The sequence below is a fragment of the Triticum aestivum genome, chromosome 7D, assembly GCF_018294505.1.
Source record: "Triticum aestivum cultivar Chinese Spring chromosome 7D, IWGSC CS RefSeq v2.1, whole genome shotgun sequence".
NCBI classification, from domain to species: domain Eukaryota; kingdom Viridiplantae; phylum Streptophyta; class Magnoliopsida; order Poales; family Poaceae; genus Triticum; species Triticum aestivum.
In genome coordinates this window covers 38,292,891-38,319,419 of record NC_057814.1, presented here as the reverse complement: position 1 = coordinate 38,319,419, position 26,529 = coordinate 38,292,891, and the positions used below count along the sequence as shown (strand labels likewise).

At 45.6% G+C, this 26,529-nt stretch overlaps 1 protein-coding gene across 1 annotated transcript; it reads left to right on the top strand.

Moving 5' to 3' along the window:
* The first annotated feature begins 1,530 nt into the window (after positions 1-1,530).
* LOC123170716 (uncharacterized) lies at positions 1,531-9,448 on the top strand. Its single transcript, XM_044588509.1, has 4 exons — positions 1,531-1,874; positions 2,404-2,497; positions 5,815-6,129; positions 9,020-9,448. The coding sequence occupies exons 1-4, from the start codon at positions 1,531-1,533 to the stop codon at positions 9,350-9,352; spliced, it is 1,086 nt and encodes a 361-aa protein (XP_044444444.1). The 3' UTR covers positions 9,353-9,448.
* Positions 9,449-26,529: the final 17,081 nt, after the last annotated feature.

The following is a 26,529-nucleotide window of genomic DNA, read 5'->3' as shown; positions in this document are numbered from 1 at the left end:
GGCGGTGAGCCGTGGCCGCGGCGGCCGCCCTCGCCGTGGGGTATGCCAACGGCGGGTCGTTGCCGCCCTCGAGGTACGTCAGAACGCCCTCGAGGGTGCGGCCGGGGACACCCCACCACAGGTGGCGTCCCTCGCTGTTCTTCAGGCGGGCCACCACCGGCGCGCCGTTGGTGGATGCCACCCTCTGCTGCTGCCGGCGCAGGAAGTACGCCGTCCACGCCGCTTGGTTGTCGGCGGCGTACTGGGGGAGGGCAAGCTGGTCGTCGGTGAGGGAGGCGCGCACGACCTCTACCTCCTCGGCGAAGTAGGAGGGGCGCGCCACGGCGTCGGGCAACGGGGGAATGGGCACTCCCCCGTTGCGGAGCCTCCACCCCGTCGGCCCGGCGCGCATGTCCGGTGGCGCCGGGATGTTCGCCTGGAACAGGAGCCAAGACTCCTGTTCGCGGAGCGAGCAGCGGCCGAAGCCGTTGGCCGCCGCCTCATCTCCGGGGAAACGCTCGGCCATCGGGAGAGGGAGGGCTTGACGGCAGCCTTGCCATTGATTTCCCGCGGGAAACCGAGGACTTGGGAGAAGGCGCGGTGTCGCTGACTCGGCGGGCCCGCGGCTCTTTCGCCCCAAAACCGCTCGCCCCGGCGCCCCCAAGCGTCCCCAGCGCGCCAGGTTCGGCCTGTGTCCGCCGGCGCTGATTTCGGCCCAGGCCGGCGAAAATCGGGCTCCTGGGGGCGCGACTGGGCCGATTATTCGGCGCCGGCGCGAAAAAATAGCCTGGGAAGGCCTTTCTGGGGCGCAGCTGGAGATGCTCTTAGGCCCAACAAGCCCAGGTTTCTTTCCTTTTGCTGTTTATAGCCTTTTCTATTTTATTTTTATCAATTCAAACAACTTCTGAAGATAATACATTTGTTCGCGTAAGAAACAATTCCCAGAATGCAGCTTATACTAGCACTCCATGTGAGCCCGTTGTTTGCCCATAACTCACTATGTCACGCTTTTGGGTAAAATAATGCACCTCCTTATAGATGGTTTGATTTTTTTTTTAAAGAAGGATAGACCCCGGCCTCTGCGTCTGGACGATGGATATGAACATTTTATTAATTATTCACAGAGACCATACAGAGTAATACATCAAGACACCATCTACATAACACATGTTGCTACTCCTATCCCATTGATGAAGGTGTGTCGAATATCCGGGCGTAATACCAGAAGGACATTGCACCAAACCCTAACATCTAACGGCGGATGCCCCAGCCCAGCCACACAACGGGACTGGGTCCCATACCGGATCGACGCACTCTCAGAGGTTGCCGCCACCATCTTCCAACGGTCCATCTCCAGAGCAGTAACTGACCCATCAACCTTGCCTAGCCTGCCGTCGACGCCACCATGACGCCAGACAACTCCACCATGTTGCACGTATCCGTCCACTCGTACCATCGCCGAACTTCCGCAGCGCCATACCACCGGGATCCGCCATCGACCTGGCGGTGGATGAGACACCACTCTTATGCTTGTCCCGTCCAACCAAAGCCATGACCGAAGTCGGCGCGATTTTCACCGGAAGTCGCGTCCCCCCAAACTGGCAGCTGGCTGGAACCGAACGGAGCATCGTCGTGGAGACGGGGGCTGCCGTCGGCACGCCGGCAGGGAGCCTCCAGCCGCCCCTCACCGGTCCTCCTCACCCCACCGGCCGGCCAAGGCCATACCGAAACAGAACTGGACAGGACGCCAGAGCCGCAGCCATCAGAGCCACCCACGCGAACGCAACCACCACACCGCCGACCATGAAGGCTCCCATCGCCGCCGCGCAGCAGGGGCGCCGCCCTGACTGCCGCCCCCGGCCTCCCCACATGAGACACCGCCTCCGCCTCAAAGGGTCCGCCGCGGCGACCACCCGATAATGACAATAAAGTAAATTAAGTAAGAAACTAGCGGTTAATTGGCAATTACCTTCTCTTATATTTTTACATATAATTAAGGACCATAGTACAACTTTGTGGTCCGTCCCGTGGGAAATTTATAAATGTTTATCCTTGTTGCACCAAGCAAGACGACTGAGACAACTCTAAATTTGAGTTACTTTGGCAATTCTCTGGAGATTCCGCTTCTAAAATATATCAAGTGATGTAACCAGTGTTTGTTTGAAATCCCTTAGTGATTTTCACTGGTTCAAAGATGATATGTGATATATTTTCAGCAAGAGCTCTTTGTTGTGTGTGTGTGTGTGTGTGTGTGTGTGTGTGTGTGTGTGTGTGTGTGTGTGTGTGTAAGTTCTTTTCGTTTTTCACGTGGTCATCACCTAGAATTTTACTTTATAATTAGTAAGGTTATGATGAAAATGTGTTAGAAGCTAAAGGAAATTCTAACTTGACGTGTTTAATTTGTGGTAGCATTTGCAATTGCAGTATTCACAATCCAACAGTTCCGCATCAAAGGAGAGATAAACTGACGCAGAAGAAGAAGGATTGGGATCTACACCTCAGTAGTCCATCATGGCAGGTAAAATGTCAAATTTATTTAATCGTTGCAACGCACGGGCACTTTTGCTAGTTGTTCTAAGATGGGAAAAGACTTCCGCCACATGTCCTACAACATGGTTTTCACTTTCAGTGAGATTTCACTGAATTTCATTAATTTCAGCAGACACTGAAATATTACGTTTCGGTCAAAATATTTCAGCAAATTCAGTAGTACACAGGAAATCAATTATTTTTTGAAATATCTTTTGAAAATTTCAAATATTTAATTAAATTCAAATGAATATTTCGGCATTTTGGCTGAAATGCAAACTGAAATAACTGAATTTCAGTGATTTCAGTTGGTGCTGAAATTTTGTTGAAACTAAAATTGAAAACCATGTCCTACAGCAATATGGTCACCTCTTACTTTTTGACCTGGGACGCACACATCCCAACCTGGGGAAGGGAGCACGTGGAACATGATGACAATATGGATAGGCTATCTTGCTTCTGTTTCTCTAGCCACAAGAGTTTGTGAAACCTCAGAACACTCGTTAGCCATACCGGGTGTCCATCCGGCATCAACAGCATATAGCGCAGGGGAGCCAACCACACAACAGGATGAAGAGATCACCTTCATGCCGTCCACATATGTTGGGTGACGGTGCAGCAACTATAGAGATCAGGCAAGAGGATGCATGAATCAACCATGAAGCAACATCCTTCGTACGCCATTGCTACCAAATATCATCACCACTTTGTAAGATGTTTCATGTGAAAGCTGGGAATAGCTATAACCACACTGATCTCTAACATGTTATATATTTCACGCGATAGCTTGAAAGAACGAGTGGAGAGCAACAAAACCACACTAATAATTCACGTGACAGTTGCGGAAATAGTTATAGCCAAGTTAAAAGGAACACAACAAGTTGATGGCAAATATTATATTTTTATTGAACTGATGATACTAGGCATCAAAGCAGTCTGTATGGGAGAAAGTGAGGACGAGCAAACTGCAAACTACAAGGGCGCAGCATAGCATAAACCCATGGAGACGATGATCGCGGGGGGAGAAAGAAAACATCGCAGGCACGACTATCAGTTCAATGTAGAACATAAACAAAAACCAGTCCCAATTTGATCGGGCTCGCCCCTCCACGAATTATCTAAGGGGGGCAATATGTTCAATGTAAGACAACGCAAATGGAAAAGGCATTGTTTATTACAGGCCTAAAAATACCACTCACTCTCCAACGCAGGACCATCAAGTATGGTGTTGTTCTTTGGCATCCATGATAACAGAAGCTAGAAGGTCTGAAATATTACATGCTCTTGGCTGCGGCGATGATGCTTGTAGATCTTCCTGGCAGGAGCACTTGCTGCGACTTGTCTTGTGGCATGGTGTGGTGTTAGCGCTTGACGAAGGCTACCTCTTGCTCCTCTGCAATGGGGATTTCATCTTCTTATAGTCTACGCGTGGAGCGGTCATGTATTCAACGACAACACAGCCAGTCACTCTTGGGTCCAATACAGAGAAGAAGAACTAATAGAGAATGAAAAGGAAGGAAAAAAACCATAAGCTGAAGTAGTCCAACCAAGCAGAACTATGGAGGCCCGTGAATCCCATGATCGTTAGTTTTATCGCTTCCCTTCGTTGGGCTGCTCCCAGTTTATTTCGTTCTCTACCAACCGGTAGCGATGGCGATCGTATCTTCTACTCTTGGACCATTTATCTCATCATGTCCCAACTCTTAAATAAAAAGTTACTACAGATTATAATCTTGCCGACAAGTGACATCATATTAAAGTTTGATCTTTTGGCTGAAAAAAGAAAGGTTGATCTTTTTTTAACATGGTAGAGACGCGTACGCTCATATATACACATATACACTCACCTCTAGGAACGCATGCACACACACCCTACCCCTGTAGCACCTTTAGGAAAATGCGAACACCGGTTTCAAGTTTAGGACTTGAACCCTAGTGGTCTGTGATTACCACTATCCTCATAAACACCCAACCACAGATTGTTCGCAAAAAAAGGTTGATCTTTGATCCTATTAATATCATCACAACTGAGTATTTTCTTTTCTTGACTTGTAAAGCCTAAAATTTATGTAGTCCCTTTGTTTCTTGTTACTCCACATATAAGATTGATCCTAAATCATACTTCAAAAAGTTTCAACAAATTCGTATTAAAAAACTACTCCCTCTGATCCAAAAAAGTGTTGTGGCTTTAATTCTGCTTCAGCTCAATTTTGAACTAAAGCCACCACACTTGTTTTGGATCAGAGGTAGTACAATATTTAATAATGTGCAATATGAAAATTAATTCCTTGATGCATCTAATGATATTGATGATTTGATGCGTTAAGTCGGTAATTGTTGATAGCAAAATGACACAACATGAAAGGTTGCAGCTCATGGGCTGGTCCAATATGAGCGATGCTCTGTTACTGCTTGCAGTAAGCGAAGAACAACGCCAATGACCAGGCAATGTGCCCTTTTGAGCCGGGGCCCAAGCCCGCCTCTCCGAGGGCCAATCTTTTTGTAATAATGTGCAAACTAAAATCAACCCACTCTTTAGGTAATAATATGCATGCCGAAAAAAGGCGAAATTACTAATCGAGGAGTACTCCAAAGATCACTTCCAACTCCCCGGTTGCGACAAGTGGCACGCTACATGTGCAGCACTTGTCGCAACCGGGAAGTTTCCCTTTTTCGTAGATCCATTTATTCGACATGTTTTATCTCATAAACCGTGCGTCCAAATCTCGAACAGTTTTCACCGTTGGACTCCTCGCGTTGAGATTTTCAAAACTAGATCCCATTTTGATAGGTTTTGACGAACTTATTTTTCACTAAAAATTCACAACGGGAGCACTTTTTTTTCCTTTCCAAATGTCGTTTTGGAGAGGCACGACCGTGGCTCTCGCGGAAGCAAATCTGTACCTCTCACGAAAGAAAAACTGTGCCTCCAAAAGCTAAGAAAGATCGGTGAAAAACCGAAAAGCTGAAAATACCGCAGAAAGGAACTATCTAAAAAGTCGAAAACACGTGCAGAAAGATAAAAATAAAACATCTAGTCCGTGGAAGGCCAAGCCGCCCGGGCCTTGGTGCCAGAGCCAGAGGGCCCACAAAATGCTGAAGTATTTACGTACTGTCCATGATTGTCTTTTGGGAAACGTTTAAAACCAGCGCACCGGCCGAATCATTGCGCCGGTCTCACTCGCGCAGCACAACGCACTTTGTTGGACCCACACACCGCTTTAGCTACCTTATCTATTCAGTCGCGCGTGGGATGCGCTCTCCTCCACCCCTTTTTCTTCTGCCCCCAGAACACATCTGTGCTAGTTCTTATCTTTATCCGCATCCTCGCCGGCGCGGCACACAACTCCTGTCCCCCACTGCAAACCATTTGTTTCTCACCGATGCGAGTGTCTCCCCGGATTTGTGGTCAGCCAGCCACAGCGGCGCACGGCGTTGACTACTCCGAGCTGCCAGTGCGGCCGCACAAATCTGCTTCCTCGCGCCGGAGTTAGTGTTGTGCTGCCACCGCCGGCAACAAGGCGGACAACCTTTTTGGTGTTGCAATCAGTTGCGCCCTTCGACGGCGGAGTTGCATCCGTGCACGCCGGAGCTGCAACCGGCGTTTTTGGGAGCTGCAAGGTCGGTTCTTTTCCTATGATGTGAGTTTTGCTGGAAGCGGAGCTTTTTTTGCTGGAACCCGAGTAAATTTTTGCTCGAAATGTTCACTGGAGTTCCTAGTTGCTCATGTTGTTTTTGCTGGAACCGCAGTTTTCTTTTGCTAGAATTAGTGTTTGGTTTTGCTTCATGAGACCACCAGCGTTTTGGGGAGCTTCAAGGTTGAGTTGTTGCTGACATGATATTTGCTGGAATCTTCGTTATTTTTCGCTGGATCAAGGGTGAGCGGCGATGGTTGAAGCAACATGAAGGCGCATCCGGTGTTGCAACCACCATAGCAACGACCGACGAGCGACCGGGACGGCGAGAGTAGATATTGGAGGGGGGGGGGGGGGGGGGCTCTACTGGCGACAATGGGGGGCGAGATGCTGCAACCGGCATTCGTGGTGCTACAGCGGGCATCACCGGAAGCTGGAACCAGCATTCCCGGTGCTGGAGCCAATGCACCATTTTTTGCATTTTTTGCTACCACCGTTTTGTGGTTTGCTATAACCAGTGTCAATTTTTGCTACCATCCCCTTTTTGATTTTGCTGGAACCAAGGCTCAGTTTTGCATGTTTGCTACCACTTGTGTTTTTATTTGCTGGAACAATACCCAATTTTCGCTACCACCATTTCTTGGTTTGTTGGAACGCCCAAATTTCCCAATTTTGCTACCAACATTTTTTTATTTTTGCTGGAACCATCATGCTGTTTTGCTACGACAGGCAGCAATTTTTGCTGCGTCCAATAAATCGAGGGCGAGGTACAACACAAGCTCGACGACGGGTGTTGCGGCGCCCGTCGCCACCCGAGCTGCGGTCATCTCTACCGGAGTTGCAACAGCAGGGTGCCCGTGCACTCTGTTGCATGCGTGCCGACGAGAAACGCATGCGGCGACCAGCGGGGAGGGCGGCGACCGACGGCGAGGGCGGTGACCGGTGGCGAGGGTGGCGACCGGCGGCGAGGGCGGTGACCGGTGGCGAGGGTGGCGACCGGCGGCGAGGGACCTGCGGCGGCGGTGCTTCGAGGGTTGTTGCCTGGGTCATCCATGGCGAGTGTTGGCGGCGGCCACTGCTTTTTCGTGTTCCCCTCTGCTTTTTGTTGGATGCGATTATTTTATAGAAAAAAACGATTCGGGGCCGTGATCCGACGGCTACACGTAGTTAAATCGGATGGCCGCACATTGACCGGCCGAAAGTTTAGCCGGTGCGCCGGCGCCTATCAGTGCCCTTGTCTTTTTGGTCCGATTTTCTTCTTTATCCATGATTTCGGTCCTTAATCTACTATCTCTATTTTAGGGGTGCCCGTTATTCCTAATTTCCTTCCTTTACCAGTGAGGGCACGATTTGACAAACGTAGCAGTTATTGTATGCGATTAATTAGGGGTAGGCGTGAAAAAATCGCTCCTGATTAACTTCCTTAATCCACAATAGTACTACGGTACAACCAAGTTGCACGCAGGCGAACAGACACCCAAAATGAGAGGATGGATCGCCTTTGCATGGTCATTGATATTCATCTCATGTGCATGCGTGGCGCCGCCGCTTAGAGTTAGGGGGGATTATATAAGACCAGGTCTCATATTTAGCAGGTGAGACCCGCCCTGATGGATGACACGTGGCATTTACAAATCACAAAGCATCTAATCTTCCTCCCTGATTTCAAGTGAAGGGTGGGGTAGATACTTTGTGATTTGTGAATGCCATGAATCATCCATCAGAGCGGATCTCACCTGCTAACCTGTGAGACCTGGTCTCATAGAATTCTAGTCAGGGTAGGCCTGAGCCGGATACCAAACTGCCGGAGATAAACATGTCGCTTTCATGCGACCACTCTTACTCTCCGAGATATGAGATTGCGTACAAGTTACAAAGAAGAGTAGGTATTTCTCTGATCTTTATTTATACATTGTAGTCTATGGGCTATGAGATTTTACCGTGATGATTGATTAAATATTATAAATGATTATCAACAACGCTGCTTCACTATTGCAACTAGCTGAATTGATTTATTAGATACTGTTTATTTATACATAGGTATTATTGGGGTTATCAACTTTTTATTACGGTGACACGCTGATAGTTGTGATCATGGGCCATTAAATTGTCTGCTAGTCTCGACGGTGTACAAATTTTTAGATTGTGATCCAAAATTTTGGTTAATCTTTACTGGATATATTAGTAAAAAGGAGAATTATAAGAGGGAAAAACAAAGAGTTCTACTCTCAAGTGTACTACTCCCGTGTTTACAAAAACCAAAAAGTCAACATCAAACTTGATACAAAAATTCTGAAATTTTGCGACATGAAACATGATAAAATGTTTTAGGTTGTTGCAAAGTTTAATCCACAAATAACATTTGATGAGCTCTCTACAAAAACGACAAAAGCGTGTACTAAGAAATGCAGAAAACATTGACCTGTGATTTTGTTACTTTTGGTGAGACATCCTCGAATATTATTTATGGATGAAATTTAGAAAGTCCCTAAAACATTTGTTCATGTTTGATATCGCAGAAAATCGTAACTTCTGGATCATGTTTAATAAATGTTTCGTCAGTTTTTTCAAAAATTGGGTGTACTACATCCGAGTGTAGCCACACCTTTCCGAAAAAAACTACTAGTATTATTTCCTTTGGCTGAAAATTCAACATATTTCCTTCTGTTTTTTTTCTATGTTTATGCTAAGGGCCTTGGGATTTAGTTTCTCTCCGGGCCCCCGAAATCTCAGGACCGGCCCTGGTTAAGGCCTCAGGCGTGTGTTGCAAAAGTGAACGTGGATGCTTCTGTATCTCGTCACGGCTATGGTGCAGTTGGGGCAATTTTCAGAGATCAGGGCGTGGTTTTCATGGGAGCTTCGACACTATTTTTCAGGCAAATAGAGGATTCACAAACCCTCGAAGCACTCGCCATAAGGGAAGCCTTGGCGCTCTATATTTGCGGCGAATCCATGTGGCATCGGACTGCAAAGTGGTGGTTGAAGACATGAAGAGGGATAATGTGGCAGGCTATGAAGCGATCATACATGAAATAGTAGACCATTCTGCGGCTTTTGAATTTCGTAATTTTAGTCATGAATTTAGGAGCTCAAACTGTGAAGCTCACAATTTAGCGAAGCATGCTCTTTTTCTCGGGGACGGTTGCCGTGTTTGGTTAGGACATCCTAAAGATCTTCCATCCATCTCTGTAAACATTGTGACGAATTAATAAAAGCTTCGCGAGGTTGTCTCAAAAAATGTACAACTCATGTTACCCTAGAAAAATGTATAATTCATGCAAAAAAAATATATGTTTGGTTTTCTATTTTCCATTCGCTTAAGTACCAAAACAATTCCAAAGACTTTAAAAGTGTTCATAAATCTAAAAATACGCAAATTTCAAGAAAATTGCATATTTGAAATATTTACGTGAATTCTTTTTTTTTTGCAAATTCAAAACATCTTTGGTGGTCTAAAATATATTCATGAATTTAGAAAATGTACACCATTTAAAAAATTCCATGAATTAAAAAATATTAATTAATTGAAAAATGTTCACTGTTCAGAAATTTCATTTACTTATTTATTACTTTCTTATTCTATGAAATTCAAAAATTAGGAAAAAATATAAATGAAAAATGAAATTAAATAACCGACAGAAGAACACACACAGAAAAAATTGTCAGGGATTCTAGAACCTTCCCAAAAAGTCCACTTGGGCTGCCCCAATATATGTACATAGCGATACGCATTTGCTGGCTATCTCAGAACCTACGCCCAGAATAGGATTCCCGCCGTCTCAGGACCTCCCCTTTAGCTCGCTCACTTGGCATCCATCATCGGGGGCAACAAGCGCTCACACCCCACTCATATGGGTTGCCCATTAATCTCGCCCTGCGATTGCTAGGCACGCTCTCACTTGCCCACTCGCTCGCTGGGCTGTTTGTTCGGCCTAATTATATTTGACACATTTGTACATACACGACTGGGAACCTTCTACTCCTAGAAGGTTGAAAGTTCCAGACTGGTTATTATGTTTCTTTTGTTTAAATTTTTATCTTTGCGAGTTTATTTCAGGGTTACCTTTTACTTTTATGGTATCTTCACGATACTAATATATTTTTCTTCTCAAAAAGCACTTTTTCTATCAATTTCTTTTTATTTTCTTGAGAAACTTTAGAAAATGTTCAAAAATTGTTCAGAATTTCCTGAACATGTTTAAATGCAAACTTTTATCAAGTTTTTAACAGTTTTGGAAAACACGAACTTTTTTAAAAATCGCAATTTTTCAAAAATGATTGTGCTTCTCAAATATGTTCAAACGAAATTGACAAATGTTTCCTTTTAAAAAAAATTTGTTCGTAGTTTTCAGTTTCGAATATTTATGTTTTCTTAAATATTCTGAAAATTGAACAAAATTACGTAGACAAAAATTTTCACTTTTCCCAAACAAGTGTTAGAGAATTTGAGAAAAAATGTCAAAATTAATTTTTCATGTTTCAGAAAAATTATAATAAACAAAATAATACTACAAAAACCATGTTCTACACTAATTGAAAATGCTACAGTCGTCATTTTGCTACAGGACCTGTTTTTGAAAAAAAAAATTGCTACAGGACCTGGGTCGCTAGAGGCTGCATGGGTCGAACTATTGCGCATATGTGGGCCTCGAACTATAATGCGCCACTACAAGTATGCGACATCAGGCTATAGCGAGCGAGAGAATCTCGCATTGAGCGACCAGCATCTGTAATGCGAAGTCTCTCACGATCAGTTGCTATACTCGTGGATACGGTCCGGGGCCTCCAACTGGCTCGCGTATAAGGGTCTCCAACTATGGTGCACCACTGTCAAATACGCGGCCTAGCAACGATCGATCGTGTTCTGTAGTACGAAGTCTCGCACAAGATGCTTTAAGATCAAACGGTGAGGTAATATCGTCTACCCTTGCTAAGGACTTTTTGTTTGTCTGCTGAAGGATTCATATGGTTACAACATTTACTTCATAACCACACTTGTTTTTGTCTCCTAGGCGAGCTCAGTTTGCAGTTTGCACAGTCCTCGCTAGTGACAATTCTGAAGAAGCTATTTAAACTATTGTGCGTAATTTAAACTGGCACGCCTGATTATGTCCCGCGGGGTTGCCCTCGGTTTGCAAGTATTCTGTTAGATACAAACAACCTTTCCAACCCTCTTCATCTGACATTGATTTACAAACAAGACATTTATGGAGAAGTTGGAAAATCTTTTAGTAATAACTTTCTGTAACTTTGACATTTCTTTGGACCAGTGATGCTTAATCGCAATGATCATTCTTTCATCGAGTTCTTGAAGAACACGTAAAGATGGTTAGTTTTCTCCATAATATCTTAACATGGTTCCTCACCTATTTTAAATTATTTGCTTAAGTTACTGTACTTATCCGTGTCTAAGATAAATTTGCAATATACCCATTAAACTAAAACATCACTGATGCATTACCGCTGATGCTATTAGAGTCGGGCACTCGGCAACTTCAGTGATCAGTAAACTTCAGCAGTAGCTCTGATAGTGCTGAATCAAATATATTTCTTTGAACTGCGTTCCTCGTGCATTTTTCGTGAAATGGCCCGACACAATTTTACCCTCCTGTTCAAATTAACTAGGTGATGGGGACAGTCCTCCAGAGCAAAAGCATTCAGTTTCAGGACACATCACAAGATGCTAAAAAGTCCAATGAAAACAATTTGGTCGTAAGACAGGTAATAATTGACTTCTAAAACTGAACTGGGCAGTTAAAAGTTTCTGGAAATATCACAGAGGTAACTTACCTGATAGGCAGGATATATATTTAAGGGGTAAGGTTAGTTTTTGGATTGCTTGATGTAGGACTACAAGGAACAAAGGAGCAGCACTTGGAGAAGAAGGTGTTAGAGTTGTGTCGAATATTGTGTATAAGGTAGGTTACAGTTGGACTATGAGTTGTATTGTGTTTATATAGGATGTGGAGTCGTGTCCTAATAGGACACTTGTATCCTAGGCCTCTAATATATAGCGGGGATAGACACACGATATAACCTGTGCCAACATAATAGCACCAGAACGCAAGGGAAGCCGGCGCGGCATGTGCCAGTGTCCAGGGCGACCGAGTGCGGTATTGTAGCGGTGTCATGGGGAGGAGCGTCCATAGTCTGACCCCGGGGATGTAGCCATATCGATGAACCTCGTTAACAAATCTCGGTGCCATGCTCGTGTGATTGCTTGGTCCTCGGATGATCGACGGTATGCCTCAGGTTTATTCTAACAAGTGGTATCATGAGCTAGGTTGTTCAGAGGTGTTGCATTGTGTTGATCTAGAGGAAAGATAGTTCGAGAGGAGACTGCCGCTGGCTGCGGCGTGGTTCTCGACGAGATCGGAAGGGGCGGCATCCAGCAGCGGAAGTGTTCAGCGAGTTCGACGGAAGCGGATTGGATCAATCCGATCGGGAGTAACTCGATGGCGGCTGCAAGCGTGTCACGCACGGACCAGGAGGGCAACAGCAGGAGTTGTCGGTCTCTTGGAGTCGACCAGATCGATTGAGATGCGGCGGCAGGAACCCTGTCGGGTGTACTTGCGCGAGCAGTCTGGCAAGCAGTCGGGCCAACGGGCCAGGAGTACGGAAAAGAATTATATGAGACCAGGTCTCACGGGCTAGCATGTGGCATTTACAAATCACAAAGCATCTACCCCACCCCTCACTTGAAATCAGGGGGGAGAGATTAGATGCTTTATGATTTGTGAATGCCACGTGTCATCCATCAGGGTGGGTCTCACCTGCTAGCCCGTGAGACCTGGTCTCATATAATTTTTTTCCCAGGAGTACGCACGCATGGGCGGAGGCCCCAAGTGTGTTCCGTTGCACTCATGGGTAGAGTCCAGCAAGCCGAGCGTGCAGGTGGCCTATGCAGGCTGCATTGAAAGGCCCTGACGCGTGGAACTGTGGTGAAGATTTGTTTTGGAAACAAAAGGAGACTGAGTCTCCGTAGTACACGGACAGGCAGGCAAATCAGTCAGCGGGAAAGATCCGTCAAGCTTGTCCATCAGGAGTACTTCTTGCGTACGCGTTGGCAAGGCAAAGGCAACTAGCCAGCATTAAAATTTTGTGTCAAGGGAGCTACGTGAGAAGACCAAAGATTTTTTTTGGGTTGGAATTTGCTAGTAGTATGCGGAGGTCTATTCTTGTACTTGGGGCATTGCGTGGAAAGCTCAAATAAGTTTTTCCACTGGGTCATACATACGAAGAACCATGGCGTTAATGGGTACCTGATTTGAGGTGGAGAAGTTCAACGGGACAGAAAACCTTGGGTTATGACAGACAAGGGTGGAAAATTTGTTGGCACAACAAAGATGCTTGAAAGCATTGCGGGAATTCATGTCAGCTGAGATGGAATTGTGTAATGGATGGAAATTTGTGAAAGATGATTTGGGAGCCTTGAGCGTATTGTTGCAGTCGGATAAGTTCGGCTGGGTCGGACTGGACAGTCTGACGGATCGACGTGAGTCGGTTGGTACAGAAGACGGTGGTGGGATCGGTGAATGCTGATGGTGACCGACTTCTGGGGCGTGGAAACACGTGGCGCAGGCCCGAGGGCTTGTGTGGCTTCGACAAGACTATGGCGCGGGGTTGATTCAAGGTGATGTACACACGGAGTTTGAAGTCAACGGGGTGTGAGGGTAGACTGATCATCTACCATGGAGTCATGTTGAAGGTGGAGCTGGAGTCTGGAGGACTTCACTCAGTGCTGATTGAGGGGCTACGGCGTAAGTCGACAGAGAGTCGAAGTCTATTCAGCGAGGAAAAAAGCGAGTGACACGTAGTTCGGACTGGAGCCCAGTGGTCTGATGAAAGCGTGAAACTCGTCATCGGTTAATGATGATCGGTGGTACTCTGCAGTGGGGGTTGAGTGGTGTGGGTTCGCGACCCTTGAGACTCGACAGGGACAGCGGAGGCTCGACGCGGTAATAGCGGCGAGGCGTGCGGTATGCATGGGACATGAAGACGGGCCAGGACTCTGGTGGTCATACATGTGGTGAGACAACTGCGAATTTGACTCGGATGACTACAAGCAATGGTGAAATTCTTTCAAGTTTCAGACAGACGGTCATGGAAAAGCGGTGATGTGAGTTCAGGTAACTCTGATGTGTGACACCCAATATGTGAGTTGTTCATTTTCACGCAGGTTCATGATCAGTGTGTGATGGCGTTGGACGGATACTCTGAAGGTTGGGAGCACAACGTAGAGTAATGAGGAACTTAATTTTGCTCGAGCGTTGACTATGGTCAAGAAAAGAAGGGACTACAAGTTGCAGGTGGAGTCACATGGAGTCTTTGAAGTAGCAGCGGTACTCATGGGATAAGCTGAAGTCCAATGTACATGGAAGTTTTACGCATTGACGAATTCAAGGTGGTGGAGAATATTCGCCAAGGTGGAGTTTGTTAGAGTTGTGTCGAATATTGTGTACAAGGTAGGTTACACTTGGACTATGCGTTGTATTGTGTTTACATAGGATGTGGAGTCGTGTCCTAGTAGGACACTTGTATCTTAGGCCTCTCATATATAGCGGGGGTAGACACGCGATGTAACCTATGGCAACAAAATAGCACCGCAACGCAGGGAAGCCGGCGGCATGTGTCGGTGTCCAGGGCGACCGGATGCGGTATTGTAGCGGTGTCATGTGGAGGAGCGCCCATAGTCAGGCCCCGGAGATGTAGCCATATCGGTGAACCTCGTTAACAAATCTCGGTGTCGTGCTCGTGTGATTGCTTGATCCTCGGATGATCGATGATATGCCTCAGATTTATTCTAACAGAAGGTGGCCAAAAATCCAGAAACATCTACCTGTAATTGCTAACATAGTTGCAAGATTTAAGCATATTAAGCAAGAACTTGGTAGATCGAGATAAGTAAAAGGAGATCTCCCTTGCCTCTTATGCAGTGTGGCAGATTTGGAAAGAGATAAGTGAAGATTTTTTTAGGCCAAAGAGATGGATCCGGAAGAGTTGGTCTATGAAGTTATTTAGAATGTTAACCTCCCTTTGGAGGCATTTGGCATTTAGACTTTGCTGCTGTACAGCCGAGCTGACTTCTTAACATCCTCGAAATTTCCTTTCTACTTTTTTATCTTGTTATGTTGCCTCCTGGGTAGGCTTCAACCTATTTCCTGTAGGACAAATAAGATTGCAAAAGTATATTATTAGCATGCATGAATTGCAGTGCATAATACATCAGATTGTATGCAATGATGGCCCTTTGTATGGAAGAACAAGTGAACACATCAGCACCTATTATTATGCTTGAGATGATTGCAATAAGTAAGCATAAGTGGTTCGAGTAAGAGCGATGCTTCACATACGATTTCCTACGATGAAAAAAAGGCAGCGAAGTTGATTGCATATGTAGGAAGCATAGTTACCACCCATCGTCGGTTTGTACAAAACTCGGACTGGCTTTAGTCGTACGTCAAGTAATTTTGTTTGAGTACAATGATGGGAAGAACCTAACATGGTTTGATCATTGATGGCAGGATCCCAACATGGTTTCCATCTTTCATTCATCATGGCAAATGCTCCCAAACGGTAATGAGAGAAGATGTCAGATGTCTAAGCCTTCATTATCCTTGTTTAACCTGAGACGCTTAGTGCGCGACCATCATGTGAAACCGATTGTAGCCCTGGTCACACTTTCATTGCCTCACTAATTATATCACTACGACAGTATTAATTCTCGGTCGTGATGCCGAGAGTCATGATGGTACCGATGTGTGTAGATTTGGCGAAGTTTGAGAGGAGAAGAAACACGATGTATGGAACCAGAGACAGTTTGGGACGTAAGAGAATGTGTGGTGTTGTAAGAGTAACGTGAGATTTGACATTCGTTAGGATGCAGTCTTAAGGTGCACAAGCATTTGCATTTGCATTTGTCGTAGAATAACAAGCCGGTAGATTATTGCTTTTATAGATTTTCGTTCTCCATGGCAACTTCTAGTATGTATGAAATGGTGGTGTGATACTTAAATATCCAATACACATCTTTGATGTGGCACTTGCTTCACAAATAGGACAGTCTGGCAGAAAGGTTCATCACTTAGCTAGAGTGCGACACCACCACCGTCACATCTGTGTCATGTGCCCACTACGGACAGGTAGGAGCAGCTAGGAGTAGTTTGGAGTAGTTTGGAGTAGTGGAGGGTACGTAGGATATTTTCTTGTATCTTTTTGTGTAAGTAGCCATGAATAGAAGCAAAAGGTGAGAGACTAGTGCGCATGTATGTGCTGATCCTCTAGACCATCTTCCCCTCCTTCCTCACTCGGCTCCTCCGAGAAAGAGGCCGGCACGTTGGAGCTCTGCTCCGCAAGCAGGCAGCCAAGGCGCTGGATGAGACAGATAGCTGACAGCGCTGGTCCTCCCGCCGGCGTCGGCCGCCAGTGTTGATTTGAATTCGGGGGCTCGTCGACTGGCTCACGAGGCCCGTTCTCTGAGACCATCCAGGTCGTTTCGGGCCCTAACCCCATTGGCCCCCTGACTCAGCACTCTACAAGCTTTAGATAAAAACAAAAATTTCATAATCAGAAATCGAGACCGAACCATCACATGGAACGAAAATTTAACAGTTTTGCTAGAACTCATCTAGATGAGATATAATTTGGTCTCATTCACCTTTTATAGCCATTGGATGTGATGCTATAAGATGCGTGTGTGCTGGTGTGGACTTTATCTGTTCTTCTTTTTCAGGTGAATGAAACCAAATTATATCTCATTTAGATGAGTTCTAGGTACTTCCAAAATTTAACATATAGACTAGAATCCAGGATAGTCAACTGCAAGAGATAATAATATCAAAGTCAAAAATGAATAATCGTCCATGCATGTACATATGAATGAAGGTATGAACAGGAAACACATTAAGGTTGATGTTATTTCCACAACTTTGGTTCGCAGCGATTAATCGTTCGGCATCCAATGTGTTTGACATCTAGAGTTAGGAGCAATGAGGCATAGATCAATGTTATCCGAGGGTCCATCATTTTGCCGTCATAATCTCATGTACAGATTGAATTGCGTTGCCCCTAGATGGAAGCTCGTACAAGCATGTTGCTAGTTAACGTTGAGGGGGAGTAAGCATAAACTCTAATTTCTATTCAGGTGTTGATTACACAGTGTTCTTGAACTGATCCCATCAACAATAAGCTCCACTGAAACTGTGCCCTCTGCATCCATTCAGCAAATCACCAATCTCTTTTCAAAGGTCATTCAAGATTTAGGCGAATCAAGCATTATCAGAACAATCGAAATGTATCGCCTAAAAATAACTGTCCCAATTTAAACGCCAAAAGGAAGGGGAAATTCTCAAGCCCCAGCACCCAATTTCCCAGATCTAAAAGGAGGCAGCGTCCACATGCTCGTAGAACACTTCCCTTGATTGGGTCGCATTGGAAACCGCGGAATGGTGAAGGAGTCCACCACCCGCAGCGCCTGCTGGGGGCTGGTGGCGGACGGCGTTGCCGCGCCGACGAGTAGGGGCGCCACGCGACGGACCACCCACGGTCCGGTACAAAACGAAGCCTCGGGACGAGAATAGGAGGCAACGGCGAGAAGGCCTGGAGCTACTCGCGGTTGTTTTTCTCAAGCTCGTCGACGAGGAGGTCGAGGTCGCCGTCCTCTGCCGCCGGGGAAGTGGCTGGGACTTGCGCTCCGGCTAGGCGCCAATCGGCTCGGAGAGATCAGGGGAGCCGTCAGATTCTGCTTGGGTGTTAGGATCGTGGCCGTCAGATGCTCTAACTCTTAGGCCATCTCTAACGGAACCCACTCGAATGATACTCTGTCAAATTGCTCATCAAATCTTAACTCCCACCCTTAAAAAAAATTCTTAACTCCCCAAATCTGAGGAGTTAAAAAAATGTGTGAAGAAGCTAAACTGAACTCTCAAATTTAACTTCTCAAGTCCAAATTATATCTCATTTGAAACTCAAATTTAAAATTAAATTAAAATCACGCAGTGCATAATTCCACGTAGGCATCGTCGGCACGCACTCATCAACGGTGGTGCCTGGGGCGTTGTCGATATTCGCGACAACCTGCGGCGACAATGCAACACGACGCTTCGCCACCCCTCCCCCCCCCCCCCCCCCAAGTGGGTCGGGGAGGAGGGCGGCGGCAACCGCACCACTAACTTGTCCTGGGACGAGCTACAGCTGCACCTCGACAGAACGGTGCTCCTCCTCCCCCATGGTTGGAAGGCACCACTACATTGCTGTCGTGCGACATCGAGCCAACGTGGAACTGCTCCGCCTCTCCCACTTCATCTCCCTCCTCGCGCCCCTTCCAACGATTTAGTGCATGCATAGGGTTGCTCCTCCTCCACCTCCTTCATCTCGTCGACAGCTGCGCGCACAACAACCGGCGTGAGGTGTTGGCATGAGTTGGCATATCGGTGTTTACGGTTTACGGGAGCAACCTCACCATGGCAACGAGAGTGACGGATCGAATGGCAGAGGCAAGACGGACAACAACAGTGGTGAATCGAGCGTGGACAATACTTTCTGCCAGAGGTCGTGGCAAATCGGGTTTGGCGGTGATTTCGGGGTGGATTCTAGTGAGCGACGACGGAGAGATATGGATTGGGTGTGGTGCTGGTAAGATTTTATGGAGGAGGAAGATCAATCGGTCACCGCGCATGGTTCTGCTATTTTTTCGGCCTGGATTTAGGGACAAGTCGTGTGGCTCTCTCATTTTTAAGCCAAAAAGGAATCTTTTAAGATTTAACCCCTCAATGTTAGGGAAGTTAATTATTGGTTTGAGAGTACGGCTAGGCGTTCGGCTAGAGACGCACTACGCCGTCCAATAGTTGCGTGGAATGCAATGCTTGTAGCATCAACACAACATTTGCTACAGACGTCTAGTAGTTAAAAAAATAGACACATCATAGAGCCATTGCAGCATGCCGTTGTGTGTTTGCAGTGGCTATAATAAACATCTGTGTGACCATGCGAGGAGCACTGCAGGAGGGCTTCGGAAGGGGGTGCAAGGGACCAAGTGATATATTTGTAGACGACTGTCGGGTCTTTTCCTCCGATCATATGGTGGAAATGAATCGTTATTCAGTTTTACCTTTTTTGAGGCGATAAATTGCAGTGTCCTAGCTGGCCCACAGCACCTGCCTGTGGCCAATTGGTTGCTTCCGCCAGTCCAGACATGATCTTGAGTTCCCAGGCGGTACCAGCTAGCCAAAGGCATTGTTTGTTCTAAAAAAACAAAGGCACGGTTTCATCTCGAAATGGATGTGAGGCACAACAGACTGTATTTGCCTTGTGGTGCCACTTTTCGTGGTATGAGCCCATGTGCAGCACTAGCTGAATGCTACCATTACTACAGAAGATTATATCATTGATGTAGCTCTCGACCTTGTCACAGTCAATCGTGCAACAGCTTTCTACGTGCCAGCATCTTTAATTCATCTATGAACAAGGTGGTCGGCGAATGTTTGAATCTTGACCTCCCAAGTAAATTTCCCGATCCTTCCTAATCCCATGGGCTCACCGATAGGCAAATTGTTTCATGGGTTCCTCGCCTCGGGATCATGAACTCATCGGTCTCTCTAGTAACTATAATGAGGGGGGAAAGCCATCATTGCTCTCTCGCTGCAGCATCAAGATATTGCAGCGTACTGACCATAAGGTCACCCATGCCTCTCAACTAGGATGGGCTAAGAAATTTATTAACTCGGGTTGCCCAATGTGGACATGCACATGCTTTATATTCTCCCGTGTCTTCTTAGTTGCTCAGGCATTTGGCAGATAGTTGGTAGGCATCCTTATTCATGCCGAGATGTCCGGTGGACACGTAAACTTCAGTTGAATGCTTTCATTCATTGCCTTGCCTTTGGAGCTTCATGTACAAATTTTCCTGTTTCATATGTTAAAATATTTAGGAGTTTGAAGCACCAATACAATTTCATGAAGTACTGTACAAGTTAGAAGTGAATTTACTATAAATTAGTATAGTTTATGAGTGTGCCCCTGTCTTGTCAATGAGAAACCAAATGAACTTTGTACCGATAACCATATGGGGTAGATATATGCATGTCACAATATAAATTGGACAAATACATAACTAAGTTTGGTGTAGAACACTAGAAGTACAACCAGCGCTGAACTGATTTGTTAAGTATCTTCCCGTAATAATAATATGTTTTCGCTAAGTCTTAGGTGCCTTCTAATTTTGAAAATCATGCACCTAAAGTTGCTAATTAATATGCAGGCACTACTATTTCCATGTCTATATACCTAATAATAAAGGGAGGTACATTTCTTGGTTCTCGTTCCATCGGGTCTTTTATGTTAGCCGTGGAAATTGGTGGCTAACAATTAAATTTTGATCTATTGATGGAATTTTTCACCTGTGGATTCTATACCCTTCGTTCCTCTCCCGTACAATAAAGGGAGGAACCTTTGTTGGTTCTTCTTCTGTCACCCCTTTATATTAACCATGAAGGTTGATGGCTGAGATTTAAAATTAGATCTATGGATGAAAATTTTCGCCCATGGATTCTATACCCTTCGTTCATCTCCCGTACTGGCCACATTGGGCCTCCTCTTCCTACATTGCGTCAAATAGGCTTCCGTACTACACATGGAGCCACGGTGGGCTGGCCCATTCGTGGATGTTGTAGCAAAGAGTTTGAAGAACCAACACTCTTTCTTGAAGTATTGTACAAGTTAGAAGTGAATTTACTATAAATTAGTATAGTTTATGAGTCTACCTCGTCATGTCAATGAGAAGCCATATGAACTTTGTACCCGTCACCAGATGGGGTAGATATATGCATGTCACAATATAAATCCGAGAAATACATAACTAGGTTTGGTGCAGAACAATAGAAGTACAACCAGCGCTGAACTGATTTGATAAGTATCTTCTCCTAATAATAATATGTTTTCACTTAGTCTTAGGTGCCTTCTAATTTTAAAAAATCAAGCACCAAAAATTGCTAATTAATTTGCAGGCACTACTATATCTACCTCTATATAACTAATAATAAAGGGATGAACCTTTTTGTGTTCTCCTTCCGTCACCTCTTTTATGTTAGCCGTGAAAATTTGTGGCTAAGATTTAAAATTTGATCTATTGATTGAAATTTCCGCCTGTGGATTCTACGCCCTTCGTTCGTCTCCCGTATATTAAAGGGATGAACCTTTGTTGGTTCTTTTACCGTCACCCCTTTATATTAACCATGAAGATTGATGTCTTAGATTTGTAAGAGGCTTGCGCCAAAAAGAGCAGCATCAGAAAGTATTCATAGAACACTTGCCTTGATTGGGTCGTGTTGGAACCGCATGATAGCGAACTGGTCCACCACCCATAGTGCCGACCGGGCGCTAGTGGCGGACGGCAATGGCACATCAACGGACCGTACTACCTGGGCAAATACCCTAGGATGATAGGATGGCAGGAAGGCCTAGGGCAGAGCGAGTAGTCACACAGCCCTTTGCCAGGCTCGTCGAGTAGGCAGTTCAGGGCATCGTACATGGCACCGGGGCATGTGAAGCTAGGCAGCCGGATTTTCTTTTTTGCCACAGCTAAGGTGTCAGTTGGCTACTCGTGTGGAATAAGGGGAGATATCAGCCGCTAGCCGACAGTCAACTGCCAATAAGACTTATCAATTAAAAACATCGACCGAACAAATATTTGTGTGTATGCAATAAATCCCCACTAGCCACAGCAAATCGTGAGGAGAAAATCATGAAAAGGATTGCATCATGAAGCAGACGTCCAGCGGATAGGCAACGGTTCATGTGGTGAAAGAGAAGCGGGAACGGGATGGAGACGAGAAACGTGTGAACACACGTGGAGCACAAGGGCTTCGGCGATGTGCATTCTAAGGGATTGCATATGGAACATTTTAATAGGCTAGGGACCAATGTTTTCTAGTGGTCAATGGTGAAAAACAACCATTTCCCATTCTCAAGGGGATAATTCGCAAACCCTGCTACTTAGCTGGGCTTCAAGCACCCGTTGATGGGTTCACAAGCGGTCGGAGCCAATCAAACTCATAATTAATCTTTAAAAAAAATAAAGGTACTATTTCCTCTAGAAACGGATGATGGATCACCTCACACGGTATATGTCGTGGGATGCCGCTTGTAGTGGCATAAGCCCTTGCAAGAAAATAGCTGGACACTACTGTTTTTACCGAAGGCCATCGTCAGGGTGCAACTAACAGAGCTCTAGACCTCATAATCTCCTATGGCTCACCGACAGCACCTCATGAGGGTCAATTGTAGCAAAGTTTCCCATGTGCAAGCAACTTTAGTTTCTCCACGGATGCAAAGTTTGGCGTTTTTTAAAATTTAAACCTCTTGACATGATTGCCCGATCCTTCCTAATCCCATTTGTTCTTGGCTGGCTAATTGTCTTGAGTTCTTCGCCTTATGATCCTAAACTCAGTGGTGCTAGAGGGACTAGAATGAAAAGTAAAAAAGGATTTATTTCTCCCTCCTTTCAATGTATCAAGGTCACATGCCTGTCAACTGAGACGAGCTAACAAATGTATCCTCTCCGTTGGCTAGTGTGGGAATGGCTGCATCTTCCCCATGTGTCTCCTTAAATGCAAAATGCATTTGGCAGATGGCAAGTCATTGACGTTATTTATGCAAAGATGTTCGTTAGACAGATATCTTTTCACTTCACATCAATGCATGCCATTCATTGCCTTGTCTTTGGAGCTTCATGTACCGATCTTCCCATTTCAGATGATTTTCAACTTCTTAATATCTGGAGTTAGTATGAATATTGGTACTGAAGACTAGACGCAGTTGTGTATCTTCGCCTAATAATTATATGTTTTTGATTAGTCTTAGTTGCTCGAAAATTTTAAAAAATCTCAATCACTGCAGATTGCAGACACTACTATATACTTTAAAATAAAATTTCTCAAGTTATACACCCTAATGTGTGCAGACATCCAGCTGGTCGGCGGCCATGCAACATGAGTCACCAAATGTCCGCTAGTCGAAATGGATCAAACATGAAATACAGACAAAATAATTGCAAGTTCGATAATTTACATGCAAATGGACGAAATTTAAGTTCTAAATAATCCACCGGCACCTGGCCAGTCTGTGTCATTTTCTTCATCGCACTAGAGGTGGAAGGCCCGACAGGCGTCAGGGCATCCACCCCACCGCCACAGCGCAGACGCTGGGCCGGATGCTCGGCCGTCTTATTGTTGGGGAACATAGTAATAATTCAAAATTTTCCTACGTGTCACCAAGATCAATCTAGGACATGCTAGCAACACGCGCGAAAGAGAGAGGGAGTGCATCTTCATACCCTTGAAGATTGCTAAGCGGAAGCGTTACAAGAATGCGGTTGATGGAGTCGTACTCGCGGCGATTCAAATCGCGGAAGATCCAATCTAGCGCCGAACGGACGGCGCCTCCGTGTTCAACACACGTACAGCCCGGGGACGTCTCCTCCTTCTTGATCCAGCAAGGGGAGAGGAGAAGTTGAGGGAAAGCTCCGGCAGCACGACGGCGTGGTGGTGGAGCTTGTGGTTCTCCGGTAGGACTTCGCCAAGCACTATGGAGGAGGAGGAGGAGTTGGAGGAGGAGAGGGCTGCGCCAGGGGAAAGGGTCACGGCTGCCCTCCCACCCCCTCACTATATATAGGGGGAAGGGGAGAGGGGGAGGCGCCCTAGGGTTTCCCCTAGGGGGCGGCCAGGGCAGATTGGATCTCCCTAGGAAAACCCTAGGGAGACTTGCCCCCCCCCCCCCCAAGCCAAGCCAGTTGGAGGCTTGCCTCCCAAGTCAGGTGGAGGCGCCCCACCTCCCCAAGCAACGTGGGAAAGGGTGTGGGGGCGCACAACCCCTTAGTGGGCTGGTTTGCCCCCTCCCCTTGGCCCATGAGGCCCTGCAACACTTGCCGGGGCCTTCGAAACACCTTTCGGTCATGCTGGCCATAGCCTGGTACCCCCGGAACACTTCCGGACTCCAATACCCTTCGTCCAATATACCGATCTTTACCTCCGAACCATTCCGGAACTCCTCGTGACGTCCGAGATCTCATCCGGGACTCCGAACTACCTTCGGTAACCACATACTATTTCCCATAACAACTCTAGCGTCACCGAACCTTAATTGTGTAGACCCTACGGGTTCGGGAACCATGCAGACATGACCGAGACACCTCTCCGGCCAATAACCAATACCAGGATCTGGATACCCATATTGGCTACATGTTCCACGACGATCTCAACGGATGAACCACGTTGTCAGGGATTCAATCAATCCCGTATACAATTCCCTTTGTCCATCGGTATGTTACTTGCCCGAGATTCGATCGTCGGTATCCCCATACCTCGTTCAATCTCGTTACCGGCAAGTCTCTTTACTCGTTCCGTAACGCATGATCCCGTGGCTAACTCCTTAGTCACATTGAGCTCATTATGATGATGCATTACCGAGTGGGCCCAGAGATACCTCTCCGTCATACGGAGTGACAAATCCCAGTCTTGATTCGTGCCAACTCAACAGATACTTTCGGAGCTACCTGTAGTGCACCTTTATAGTCACCCAGTTACGTTGTGATGTTTGATGCACCCAAAGCATTCCTACAGTATCCGGGAGTTGCACAATCTCATGGTCTAAGGAAATGATACTTGACATTAGAAAAGCTCTAGCGAACGAACTACACGATCTTGTGCGATGCTTAGGACTGGGTCTTGTCCATCATATCATTCTCCTAATGATGTGATCCCATTATCAACGACATCCAATGTCCATGGTCAGGAAACCATAACCATCTATCTATCAACGAGCTAGTCAACTAGAGGCTTACTACGGACATGTTGTGGTCTATGTATTCACACATGTATTAAGGTTTCTGGTTAATACAATTATAGCATGAACAATAGACAATTATCATGAACAAGGAAATATAATAATAATAACCATTTTATTATTGCCTCTAGGGCATATTTCCAACAGTCTCCCACTTGCACCAGAGTCAATAATCTAGTTCACATCGCCATGTGATTAACACTCATAGTTCACATCTCCAGGTGACTAACACCCAAAGAGTTTACTAGAGTCAATAATCTAGTTCACATCACCATGTGATTAACACTCAATGAGTTCTAGGGTTTGATCATGTTATGCTTACGAGAGAGTTTTTATTCAACGGGTCTGCAACATTCAGATCCATGTGTTCTTCGCAAATCTCTATTTCATATTGTAGATGTTGCTACTATGCTCCACTTGGAGCTATTCCAAATGGTAGCTCCATGATACGTATCCGGTTTGCTTCTCAGAGTCATCCAGATAGGTGTTAAGGCTTGCATCGACGTAACCCTTTACGCCGAACTCTTTATCACCTCCATAACCGAGAAATATTTCCTTATTCCTCTAAGGACAATTTTGACCGCTGTCCAATGATCCATTCTTAGATCACTCTCGCACCCCCTTGCCAGACACGTGGCAAGGCACATATCATGTGTGGTACACAGCATGGCATATCGTATAGAGCCTATGGCTAAGGCATAGGGGACGACTTTCGTCCTTTCTCTTTCTTCTGCCGTGGTCGAGCTTTGAGTCTTACTCAACTTCACACCTTACAACTCAGGCAAGAACTTCTTCTTTGACTGATACATTTTTGAACTCCTTCAAAATCATGTCAAGGTATGCGCTCTGTGAAAGTCTTATCAGGCGTCTTGATCTATCTTTATAGATCTTGGTGCCCAATTTGTAAGCAGTTTTACCCAGGTCTTCCTTTGAAAAAACTCTATTCAAACAACCCTTTATGCTTTCCAGAAATTCTACATTATTTCCGATCAGCAATATGTCATCCATATATACTTATCAAAAATGTTGTAGTGCTCCCACTCACTTTCTTGCAAATACAAGTTTCTTGCAAACTTTGTATAAACCCAAAAGGTTTGATCACCTCATCAAAGCGTATGTTCCAACTCCGAGATGCTTGCTCCAGTCCATAGAAGGATCGCTGGAGTTTGCATACCTTTTAGCATCCTTAGGATTGACAAAACCTTCTGGTTGTATCACATACAACCTTTCCTCACGGAAACCGTCAAGGAAACTTTGTTTTGACATCCATCTGCCAGATTTCGTAAATGAAAATGCAGCAACTGCTAACATAATTCTAACAGACTTTAGCATCACTATGATTGAGAAAGTCTCATCACAGTCAACTCCTTGAACTTGTCGGAAACTTCTTTGAGACAAGTGGAGCTTCATAAATGGTGACATTACCATCAGCGTTTGTCTTCTTCTTAAAGATCCATTTATTCTCAATGGCTTGCCGATCATCGGGCAAGTCCACCAAAGTCCATACTTTGTTCTCATACATCGATCCTATCTCGGATTTCATGGCCCC

What these genes read in the sequence shown, in the direction of transcription:
- LOC123170716 (XM_044588509.1), top strand. Translation starts at nt 1,531, where the DNA reads ATGACCGAAGTCGGCGCGATTTTCACCGGAAGTCGCGTCCCCCCAAAC. An exon ending in CACCGCCTCCGCCTCAAAGG is followed by an intron (nt 1,875 to 2,403) that starts GTCCGCCGCGGC and finishes TTGCAATTGCAG; the next exon opens with TATTCACAATCCAACAGTTC. An exon ending in GCGTTTTTGGGAGCTGCAAG is followed by an intron (nt 6,130 to 9,019) that starts GTCGGTTCTTTT and finishes ACTATTTTTCAG; the next exon opens with GCAAATAGAGGATTCACAAA.